Raw genomic sequence first — 11,973 nt, 5'->3', positions numbered from 1 at the left:
TGAACAAACACCAAAAAGAAGAAGAAGCAGTAGATCATCCAGGGAATGACACAGTATTAAGAATCAATGGTACATTAAAGGGTCATGAAACCTCTGCTGCAGCGGTGTTTTTTCACACCTTCGATTTGAAAAGGCTTCTTAAAAGGGGAGTGGTCGACTGTGAAAAGGTGGGATGGTTATTGTGTGGAAAGAGGGAATGGTTTGCATAAATAGAGGAGTGTCATTAGGAGCATTAAGATTAGCAACACCAACAGCAGCAGTTACAGCGGTTCCCAGACATGTTCTTTTTTCACGTTGGCATTGTTTACCACAGTGAGATTAAATGAGGGATGAGTACAGCGAATGAGAGAGCTCCGAGACATTAAATTGCGCGCAAGTTTTTCAGCTCTTCAAATCAGCATAATTCAGTGAGAAATGAAAATAAATGTTATTCTGTATAACGAAATATTTTGCAAGCATGTGATAATTAACTATATTTGTCCAAATATGCAAGCTGTATTTGGCAAGAGGAACAACGCGCCGACGTGATAAGAGAACGTGAACCACCCACTAACATGCTAGCAAATGCTGCCTTCAGGTGCTTTAGGAATTATCGTAAATACGAGTTTCCTAGGTAAAAATTGCACATGAACGCACTCAAATTTTGAAACTTGAATGCAATGATTGTGTAATTACGACTTCAGAAGTCGGAATTATCACATTTCCGATGGCGCGTGAAGGCAGATTGAGTAAAAAAAAGGGGTTTGAGGTTTCATAGTCTCGACCGCGCATCTGAAGCACAGAGCGACGCGCGCTGGGTTGCCATGATGATCCGCGGTGTCACTCGCAGCTAAATCTATTTGTCCAAATATGCAGCACACTGTTTCACTAAGAGCCCGAACACATGCGGTTTAGTGCATGTCTGTGACCACAAATAAAACGAAAAGGTGGCTTTTGATTCTTGTTGATATTTCATCAAAAATATTGTTCATTAGCCTACAGATCAGTTATTTTGCACTTCTGACATAAATTAGATCAACGCTTGAAGGTTCGGCGTGTGATTCCTCAAGTTAATTTTACTTTACCTTTGTAGCAAAAGCTTCCACAGACGGCGCCCGCTTACAGCTCGCTCGGTGCCCTTACGTTACTTCGTATCAGCATAACGCCTAGCTTTCCTCCTTGACTTTTCCGCACGCTGCTTTCAAAACTTCCCTAACATACAGTAATGATGGAAGACGAGCCTGACAGAAGTGACTGTCTCATGCATATTAACTAAATTATCTTGTACGCATACTACAGTGCAGTGATTGGACTGAATGAGCTTTATGTCATGAATATATATCGAGAATCGCTCGGAGCGGTCGACGTCAGCATGTCCCCAGCAGCCTATACTTAGGCCGGAAGCACACGCTGACGTCAGCATTTGTGACGTTGCTCCGACTAAGCTTTTCAAACCGGAAGACAGAAATCGCTCTGAAAAATAACTTTTTTTCACATATGAATTAATGAGTAGCCTTAGTGTTTTCAATGATGTGCAGCCTATACATATCTGTTTACATCTAAAAAAAAAAGTGTTTTAGGGTTTCATGACCCTCTAACTTTTGACCTGTCATTTTTATAAATTCAGCTTTTTTTCCCTCCTTTTTTGTCTTGTGGACTATATGTAAACTATTAAGATATGTACAGTCTTCTATGGTGAATTCAGGTTGTATGGGACACTTTTTTACCCAGTCATCTCAATGGAAAAAAGCATCCAAATCAACCTGAATTCACCCTATGTAAAATATCTTATCAAGGACAGTACTAAATAAAAAAAATAACATGGTTTTTGTATAATCTCCCTTATTTTGTTCAAATTATTTACATTTACACTGATTCTGCAAGGGGTCTGCAACTGTACGTGCATCTTAAAATGGAGCTCTATGACCTATTTGTGCTGTATACAAGTCAGAATACATTATTTTGCTGAGTTAGCTTGGTAGTTCATGCTCTGTTGGGTGCTAACTGTGTCTGCACACTATGTGGGTATATGATTACCCTCTACCCCACAGCTGTAGAGTTAAGCGAACGCATAGAACTATCCAAGTCTGAGCTGCAGTGATATCCTCCTCCACAGTCTGGAATGTAAGAGGGAAATAGGATTACATGGTTTCAAACCACCCATTACAGCTACCATTGTAGGGAATGACACAGAAAATCCAAAGCAGAGACAAAAAGCAGTTTTATGCATCCACATTTTCAGATCTAGCAAGATGATATCAGCTACCCAACAGTTTGATCCAGCTCCAGAGACTCTTCGTGGGGAGGAGGAACATTTAAGCAGCTAAGAGGACGTGAAGACAGGCAGAGCCGGAGCTGTAAAACCGCCTGGTTCACAAGAAGCCCGCCAATCTTTCCAAACAGCTGGGCAGCATATGTCATTTGCCAATCCAGAGCTCCGGAAGGAAACGGTAGTACGAAAGAGGGTTGAGAAGAAGAATGCGATGACTCCCCAGCGGGGAAATGTGAGTGGGTGAGAAATCTCACGAGTCGTAAAACTTTAATTAAAGATTTCACAGCAAAATTCTGGTGATGAGCAAGCTGGGAATAAAAACGGGTGGGCGACGTGCCCGAAAAGATAAGGAGGGCAAACAGGACAGGAAAGTTGAAGAGGGATGGTAGAAATGACAGCACGGAAAACAGAAGTGATGGGGAGGCCGGAGATAGTGGACTAGACATTAGTCAAATACAAGAATTATCGTCGCAGAGTCCAAAATTACAGCAGTATCATTTCTTTGCAGAAGTGGAACAGAGGACAAAATCTGATTTGATGCGTCAGCAGAGATAGACAGTAAAAAGGATAAGAAGTGCATATAAAAAACTCCAGCCGTATCCCACAAAATGAGTCCCTTCTTATCTCGCTATCTGACCTTCCATTAACACGCAGATATATAAATAAACATACGCATCTGAGAGAAAGTCGCAGCTTTCCTGGGCTGCTGGGTTCATGAATAACTCAGATTATAAGGGGAGTACATATTTCCATACGGATCACTGCCGGTTTTATTATTCTCAGCTATTCAGCTGCGAGGCGAGACGCCACTTCCAGACTGGCCTATTTTCTTCGAGAGCCAGGAAGAAGGCAGCGGGTGATTTTGGTCTGACTTATAGCTCCCAAACAGAGACTTCAGCCCTCTTAAGATAGGCACTCACTATAAGACTCTCAAAATCCTCACCATGGTGATCCAACCACGACTCTCCAGTCATTTCTCATCCCGTTACCATAATGGCAAGCGTACTTAACAACTTTCTTAGACCATGGGTGCCGCCGTCAACTGCAGCGCTGTGGTTTAAGTGCCCGAGCATTTTGAGCAGAATGTCAAAATGACATTTCTGGGTTTTGGTGCCGAAAATCTCGCAGTAAACAGCTGAGGGAGATGATTGTTATCTTGTCAAGTGTGCTAGTGTCTGAAGTACGCACTCTACCCGCACACTAGACACTACAGGGTACGAGGAACGGAAGAGGTGAATTGAAATCCTTCTGGATTCGCTATCAGGAATGCTTCGTATTTTCTGTCCCCAGTTGTTTCACAGGATGCTACAGGCGTATCTGATTTGGATTAATATTGGAAGAAGGATATGGAGGTGCAAAGCTAACATGATAATATCAAAATAGCCTAAAGCTATCATATGTATTTATGTCAAACACATAATGATAGATCCGGTCTCTACCATCAGAATCTTCGAATGGTTGCTTATTCAACCCTTGAATGCATGAATGTCTTGCCAATCATTACATATTTAGATATTTAGCGACCCAAATCTATATCTAACATGGATGACTACCTTTGTGTTCATAAAGGGGAGTGATCAAAAAAATTAACAATTAAAACATTAGGATCAACTCTGTTCTTCACATAAAGCTATCGTATGACTTCATAAGACTTGGAATGCAACATGAGTGAATACATTTATACTGTTTTTGGTCAGTTTTTGCAATAAATACCTGTGACTGTACTTTTATTTGTCTGTTATGTGTTTTATATTCTTGAGAGTGGGTAGGTTTAGGCTGGGAGTGCAGTTGGTTGCTCCAAAATATTAAAGTAGACTATAAAATCATGTCTACTTTTACAAATGCAAAGAATTTTGTGTGTGGACCACATATGCTGCCTGTCATTGACTTACATAGGCATCACTTCCATGGACCCATCACATAATTTTCGGCGATTCTGTGAAACTACAATGGATTTTGAGTTAAGGGGCAGTGCTATTTTTTACGGAATTCTGTGAGATCAGGTTGAATAAACCACTGAGCCATGTTAATTTTGCTGATGATTCTTCCCATCCTTTTGTTTTCTGCCTGCAGTAACTATGAGTGAAACGTCAATTCATCATTGTGTATCAGACATTGCCACCCTGTGGAATAAAGGTGAATTGCACTTATTCAGCCATCAAAGATTAAATGATTATTATGCAGAAAAAATACTTACACTGTTACACACCTCGGGTCATTGGCGACCCTATACACATTTACAAATATATATATATATATATATATTAGGGGTGACCCCCGAATAGTCGAAGATTCGATGCATCGATATGCGGAGCCTGATTCGACCACCGATCTCACGGTCGAATCTTCACAGGTGTAAAGGTCGGAACACACCAAGCCGACACTGACCGACACCGACCAACTAGTGGCGACGAAAGCAAACTGCTGAGTTGGCTCACGTTCGCTCACGTCGGCAGCTTCTTGGGTCCAAAGTTGCCCTGACACACCAAGCCGACGCTCAACATCCGACGGCCAAGTAGCACGTCCGTTCTGCGCCTGCGTCAGATGTAATACCTTTCCGTACAGGCTGGGGGCAGTAGTCTGTTTTCGTTATTCATAGCGTGAAACCGGAAGAGGTATAAAATAATAAAGCAGCCTAGAATCTCGTTCACCACACAGACGTGCACATTTCAGAAATGTCTGATACGTTGCAAATGGCATTGACGTTGTCAGCCCTTGGTCTTCTACTTGTGGAAGAGGAAAGGAAGAAGCGGACGCGAAAAATACGAAGAAAGCGCACTAGATGGGTGAAACCGTGGATACGCCAGAGACAGGCTCAAGGGGCTTTCGCGAACCTGTGTCGAGAGCTTGAGTTAGCTGAAACCTCCGATTTTAAAAATTTCGCTCGGCTTTTTCCTATGCAGTTTCACATGTTAAAGGAACTTATCAGTCCAATCATACAGAGAAGAAACACGAACTACCGGGATTGTATCTCCGTAGGGGAGCGCCTGATGATTACACTACGGTTCTTGGCAACAGGTAAGCAAACTGAAGATTATTCTTTGTTTGAACATGGCATTACAAAACATTTTCTGTCGTCTATATTTTGGTGTAACTATTGTTAAATGTTATGAAAGTGAAAATAATTTGATTTCGGGTGGCAATTGTTGCCTACTTGATAAAAAGTCAACGCGTGACACTTAATTCTGGTTGTTTAAAGAACCATATCTTTAATAATTAACAATAATCTGGTTTTATATTATGAAAATGCATAGTGTTTCTTTTGACTCTGGATGAGGTGTGAAAAATGTATAATGAGTATTTATAAGAGTTTTGTGATTTGTTATCTTTTCAGGGGAAAGCTTCAAGAGCCTTTCTTACCAGTTCCGAATGGGAATGTCTACAATTCAGCTATTCATTCCTGAAACCTGTGCAGCAATCTATCAGGTCTTAAAAGAGAAATACCTTAAGGTATGCATGTGTCTGTTTGTTTTTTCTTCAACATTTACAGTGCACTTTGTTCACATTATGACAGTGAAACATGCCTAAATTATTAAGTTATCAAGGGTGGGACAAAATAAACAAATTTTTCTTTAAACTTTTCTTTTCTTCTTCAGTGCCCAGACACAGTAGAAGAGTGGCAACAAGTGGCGACTGGATTCCAGGCTCAGTGGAACTTCCCAAACTGCCTGGGTGCTCTGGATGGGAAGCACATCAACATCCGCCCCCCACCAGGAACGGGATCAACATTCTACAACTACAAGCATACATTTTCCATAGTTCTAATGGCACTGGTTGACAGCAATTACAGATTCCTGTATGTTGATGTGGGCTGCAATGGGCGTATTTCAGATGGTGGCGTGTTTGGTGGATGCTCCTTGCAGGATGCCTTGGAGAAAAGAACATCCAACACGCCTGCCCCTGCACTACTTCCGGAATCTGACCAGCTGTCCCCTTACTGCATTGTGGCAGATGAGGCATTTCCCTTGAAGGAGTACCTCATGAAGCCATATCCGAACCGCAGGCTATCTGCAGAGCAACGCATCTTCAATTACAGGCTTTCGCGAGCTCGAAGGGTGGTTGAAAATGCATTTGGCATCTTGGCAAATCGTTTTCGAGTCTTTCTAACCACCATGAATATTCAAAGCACTGGCAAAGTGGAGGACATTGTTTTGGCTTGCTGTGCTCTGCACAACTTTCTGCGTACAGAGTGCGGTGAAGTATACATGGAAGGAATCGACCAGGAAGGACTAGATCATGACACTGTCCCAGGAAGATGGAGACAAGACCCTGGCCTACAGCAGGCCTCTCTGCCACACAAAACCAACAGTACTACACATGCCAAACAGCTCAGGAATAAACTGTGCCAGTACTTTAACTCAGACATTGGTGCAGTGCCGTTTCAGTGGGGAAAAATATAAGCATGTGGCAAACTTGTTTGTTTCCCGTCATTGACCTTGTTCTCAGTTTTATGACGCTAGTGTGTAATTGCATAATAAAGGTTTGAATTCTAAATCGGTGTGTTTTGAGTTTTTTTTTTATATAATATATAGATTTGTGACTTCAACTACCTTTTACCCAAAGCAAAATGTGAATGATGTTATAACAGATTCTTACACTTGTTCACCAATCACCCATAACAATAACAGGGCATAACTAAAACAATACCCTGCAAATTGGTGAAATGGCTCATTCAGATGCGTAGTGGAAGTTAATGTGACACATTAATTTAATGGCTTGTGTTGAGTTACTTATAAATAGACCCATCTTAACAATCAATGGCCACTTACCCACAATATTGTTGCATTCTGCCTGACTAGATTTAAATTAACATATGTTACGGTTACATTTTAAGATTTAAATGTTGATTTGCCAATTATCATAATTTGCAATAAATTCTGTTTGTGAATATGGGTGGTACAAGTTTAATAAATTATGACATTATGCATTTTTATATATTTCTTTCATTGAAAAACATCCCTATGGTGACATTTCTGCCAAATTATATCGTGCTGCTTCTTGCACATCACATACAGCAGTTTGGAAATTAAATCACTAGTAAGTGGCATAGAAATGTTGATGAAAATAATGTAACCTAAAACCATACACTGAACTTAACTGACAGTAACCAAGCTAATTATAAGTTTACAGATATAACATTGTATTGTGGAAGTAACACATGACGAAAATGTCTTTATTAATCATAAATAGCTTAATTCTTAAATTAAAACATAATATAGATTGGTTTATTTATGCTGCTAGTTAGATGTGATATAGCAAAATAAGGGTTAGAATTCTACATCATCTTGTGTTTCTTTTTTACATAAAGAACTGCGAATGCAAGTACCCAAAGTCAAAGTGTTTTATTTTCCAATGTTCAGTACAATGGAAACGAATAGCTATAGAGCTGTGATACAAAATTACCAACAAGAAAACAAATATTTAAAAGTGAAATAGAATTGTGTGATAACTACAAAATAAATTAAAGCTGTGCATGACATATTTACAATATGCTAGAAAATCTGTTTACACTTTACATCATGCCTTAAATGTGACACCATTACAGGTTTGTATACTGACTGACAGATGCATCCAGTGCATGGTTGTGGCCCACTAAATACTTTAAAAAGCACGTATCAACCTCGTGTTGGAAATGTGGCAGTACATGTGGTGGCAAAGTCCGCATTCTGTGTTCTAAATGTTTGGAGTAAGCGGAGATGGCATCACCGGTGTTTTCATTTGATGCCAGCTTTTCTAGACTTCGCCCGATGATCCGCATCAAGTTTGTGGACTCCTCTGAGGAGGATTCATCTTGCACCTTCCTGCGCTTTCCTGGAGGCCTTGATTGAATGTTGATGCTGTGCTCCTTTTTCTTGGCTGTGGACTCAGCTCCACAGATGGTAGATTCAGCCAAAGGTGTACTGGGCCGTAACTCAGCGTCAATGAAGCTGGGCTCCTCATGGGTGCCAATCCAGGTGTCACTGTTGGTACCATCTGAGGGTGAACAGGATTCACTTTCAGACAAAGGCTCCTTAAAGAAACAATCAAAACGTGAACGGTGTGATAACATAGTTGCTTACATTTGTTCACCAATCACCCATAACAATAACGGGGCATTACTAAAACAATACCCTGCAAATTGGCAATATGGATCTATTCAGATGCACATTGAGGAAGTTAATGTTTGAGTTACTTGTAAATAGACCCATCTGGACATTCAGTGGCCACTTTACCAAAAGCTAAATGTTAATTTTTATTCTTAAACAAAAAAAGATTTTTTTATATATATATATATATATATATATATATATATATATATATATATATATATATATATATATAGAGAGAGAGAGAGAGAGAGAGAGAGAGAGAGAGAGAGAGAGAGAGAGAGAGAGAGAGAGAGAGATAGACAAAATGTTTATTTACCCTGGTAGTTAGATTTGAGGTGCTCTCCTTCCTTTTTGTGTGAGGCTCTAGAAACTGCAGGCGGGTCAGGATCCATAGCTGCCTGCCAGTCTTCTGAGCTCCAGAACTTCCTGAGGGTCCAGGTTTCTTGTAGCGCATGTACTGGGTTCGCAGTGAATCCCACCGCTTCTTGAGCTCTTTCTCTGAGGGACAAAGTAAAACAATTTAAGCATTAAGCTGAGTTATGTTAACTTCATGGCTATTTGTAATTTTAATTTCTGTACTATTGTTAACTGGATGTATTCTAGATGACAGCACATTTCATTTTTATACAGTCACTAGAACACATTTCTCAATACTTTTTTAGGTCACTTTTGCAAAACTCCACACAGTTAGTACAACAGAAATCTATGAGGGCTAAACTGTGGATCATTTATCATTGCTTTTGGACATGAAGACATGAATTAGGTGTTTTGATATCTAGTGCATTTTGAAGGTGAAATTAACCGCTGTGCAAAGATGGAAGTTGGTTAATTTAACTGTGTGAAGAATTTTGCAAAGGGACCCAAGTAATAGTGTCCAAACGATTATTATAAAAAAATATTGCACTGCTTGCATAAAACAACTTATTTTGGTAGACACACAACCTAACACATGCAGTTCTTAAAAAAAAAAATAGACTACTGAAGAAGAAAAGAAGTAAACTATCGCGAAAAGGGAAATCTTACCTGATATGACAAGTTTATTTGCCATCTCATGCCACATTTCAGCTTTCGCCACACGGTTGACATAACATTTTTCTGTAATGTCATACAACGCCGGCCTTTCCTGGATCATGCTGATCAATTCGTCCTCACTTGCCTCGGTCCACACAGCCATATCTTTTAACAATATTCACGTGTATTGGAATGAGGAAAATAAACAAATGAGACAGGCGCTCTGTGTGTTCCCTCTTGACTCCGTCGTTTACTTGCTTCGTCACTTCCGTTTTTATTTTCTCGTGCTCTGGTTCGCTAGCTGAACAGCCAATCAGAACGATCATATGTCCCGACTGCCCGACATGCGGCGACGCCGATTTAACATGTCGAATCGGCTGAAAAACAGCCGACGAGGACCAACGCAAGCCGACGATGTGGAACCATGTGGAACACACCGAGGAAACTTTGTTGGCCGACGCACAAAAACTGCCCGACGGCCGATCGTCGGCTTGGTGTGTTCCGGCCTTTATGAAACGAGGATCATACCATTTTGGCAATATGGGGGTGCTTAATATTTTAAAGACGTGTCGCGGCGCTGAGCTGAGCATCGGTGTGCGACCCCTTTAAGGTCGCTGAGCTTCGCACCGCGCCTTTAAAATTAGAACACGTTCAATGAGTGTACACACACCGGCGGCAGCATTCAGCGCCTGTCCGCGGCCACTCAGGAAGTTGTTTAAAATCCTGCTGCACCACAGAGCGCTTTCGTGCAGCTCATCTGTCAGTCAATTCAAAATTGAGCTTGCGTGTATATAATGTGCGCGTCAGGTGGCGGTGTGAGTGAGATCCTGAGGCGCGCGGGGCTGAGCTTCGCGTACGTCTTCACCCGCTTTAGGCACAATCGGCTTTAGAACGTGCATGTAAACACACTCAAGGTGTTCTTTTCCTCTCTAGGCAGGTATTTTTTTAGGTTTATTTATCAAAATGTTCTTTTATATATGTGTGTGATGTTCTGTATTTCGATCGCGACTTTAACATGTTATGAGAAAACGGTTTATTAATGTTTATCCACCACATTACCTTTTAGGCTATTTAAACCTAAATAAGAAAGCCATTGTAAGTCCGTCTGTCAGTTGGCAGGCAGTTTTTTTTTTTTTTTAAGTTGTTGCTTTGTGCAGTGTGTAAAGGAAAATAAAAATAGTTTTACCCTTCTGCTGACAGTGTCGTGCCCCTCCCAACCCATTCACACACAACCCGATCACACATAAATGCGTATAAATAGTACGAGTGTGCAATGTCGTGGAATGTATATGATACGCTGTTTTTCGCGTGCATGTGATACGCACTTTATGGCGTATATATGACACGCGCTTGGGCAGGTTTAGGGTGGTGGGGCGTATATATGACACGCTCTTGGGTAGGTTTAGGATGGTGGGGTGGGGGGTTCGTATGTATAATACGCCATAAAATGCGTCTCATATGCACGCGAAAAACAGCGTGCCATAGACACGCCAAAATGAGTTTGGGCGTATACATTCCACGACATTGCACACTCGTACTCTTTATACGCATTTTTGTGAGAATACCCTCCACACAGATGATTCGAATATCAGTCGACCATAGAGAGATTCGACAATTCTGATTCGATTGTCTAAATCCTTAGTCGAGGACAGCGCTAATATATATATATAATTTTTTTTTTTTATTGTTTTATTATTCACACTGAATTTACTGAGAAATACTAAACAAAGGAGGGAAAAAAAACTAATGAGGAGGAGGGTAGTAAATGACACGTGTCACTAAAGGTTTTGGATTTAAATCCAGAGGCTTATGAGTACCCAGTAGGCTTGTACAAAGTTGTGCTAACAAGACCTAACTCTTTATTTTACTCAAGGTCGCAATGAAGGTACTGCCCTTCCCAAAACTGGGGTGTGTTAAAAGAAGCAGGGCGCTAATGATGAGCATTCACACAGGCACATGCCAGCCAGGGCTGATTAGACGCCACCATCGTTTAACACAACGGCCACTGACATTTCTTGGGGCGGAGAAAGGGGAAAAGTCGAGGCGAGCTTTAGGAACCTTCGGCAAGTTAGTATAGTGCAAATTATGGCTAATTACTCCTCCCTGCTGCCTGCACTCATTAGACAAGACAAAGGGCATATCCCGCTGACAGTCAAATTACTCCTGGCATCATTGACATCACCTTTTAAAACCAATTAAAAAATGAAAAAGGCAGGATGGAAAAGACAAGTTATGGACTTTTATGGAATGACGGGCTACTGTTCGAGAGCTCTTCATCTTGCCCAATCAATCTCAAAACTGATGTATAGTGAAAATGACGTTCAGATAGAGACACCCATCCCTAAGAGGGCACCCTACATTTGGTAGCAGTATAAATAATTGCTGTTTCATTCTAGCAGACAGCGCTCTTGACTTGTACCGTCTCGTCTTTAGTGCTAGTACTAAAGCTAATGTTTGTTTTCAGAGAACTACAGGCCCCAACGGGCAAAGCTGTAATGGAATCAAATTAGTAGGTTGAAGTTAGTTTTCAAATATGATTTTAAAGCCGGAACAACATGTGGTGCTACAGTGCTACAATGGGACAGATCATTTTGATCACTTTTGTGTATAGCAAAGTTAGGG

At 40.9% G+C, this 11,973-nt stretch overlaps 2 protein-coding genes across 2 annotated transcripts; one reads left to right on the top strand and one right to left on the bottom strand.

Moving 5' to 3' along the window:
• The first annotated feature begins 4,918 nt into the window (after window positions 1-4,918).
• On the top strand, window positions 4,919-6,745 carry LOC137039612 (uncharacterized). The gene is made up of 3 exons (XM_067414908.1): window positions 4,919-5,269; window positions 5,586-5,701; window positions 5,848-6,745. Exons 1-3 carry the CDS (start codon window positions 4,927-4,929, stop codon window positions 6,649-6,651), a joined length of 1,263 nt encoding a protein of 420 aa, XP_067271009.1. The 5' UTR covers window positions 4,919-4,926; the 3' UTR covers window positions 6,652-6,745.
• A 963-nt stretch (window positions 6,746-7,708) lies between these two features.
• LOC137039611 (uncharacterized) lies at window positions 7,709-9,857 on the bottom strand. The gene is made up of 3 exons (XM_067414907.1): window positions 9,364-9,857; window positions 8,657-8,838; window positions 7,709-8,261 (listed from the first exon to the last, which is right to left on the bottom strand). Exons 1-3 carry the CDS (start codon window positions 9,512-9,514, stop codon window positions 7,791-7,793), a joined length of 804 nt encoding a protein of 267 aa, XP_067271008.1. The 5' UTR covers window positions 9,515-9,857; the 3' UTR covers window positions 7,709-7,790.
• Between the last annotated feature and the right edge of the window lie 2,116 nt (window positions 9,858-11,973).

The sequence above is a fragment of the Pseudorasbora parva genome, chromosome 14, assembly GCF_024679245.1.
Source record: "Pseudorasbora parva isolate DD20220531a chromosome 14, ASM2467924v1, whole genome shotgun sequence".
Taxonomy (NCBI): domain Eukaryota; kingdom Metazoa; phylum Chordata; class Actinopteri; order Cypriniformes; family Gobionidae; genus Pseudorasbora; species Pseudorasbora parva.
This window is presented reverse-complemented; position numbering and strand designations above follow the sequence as displayed.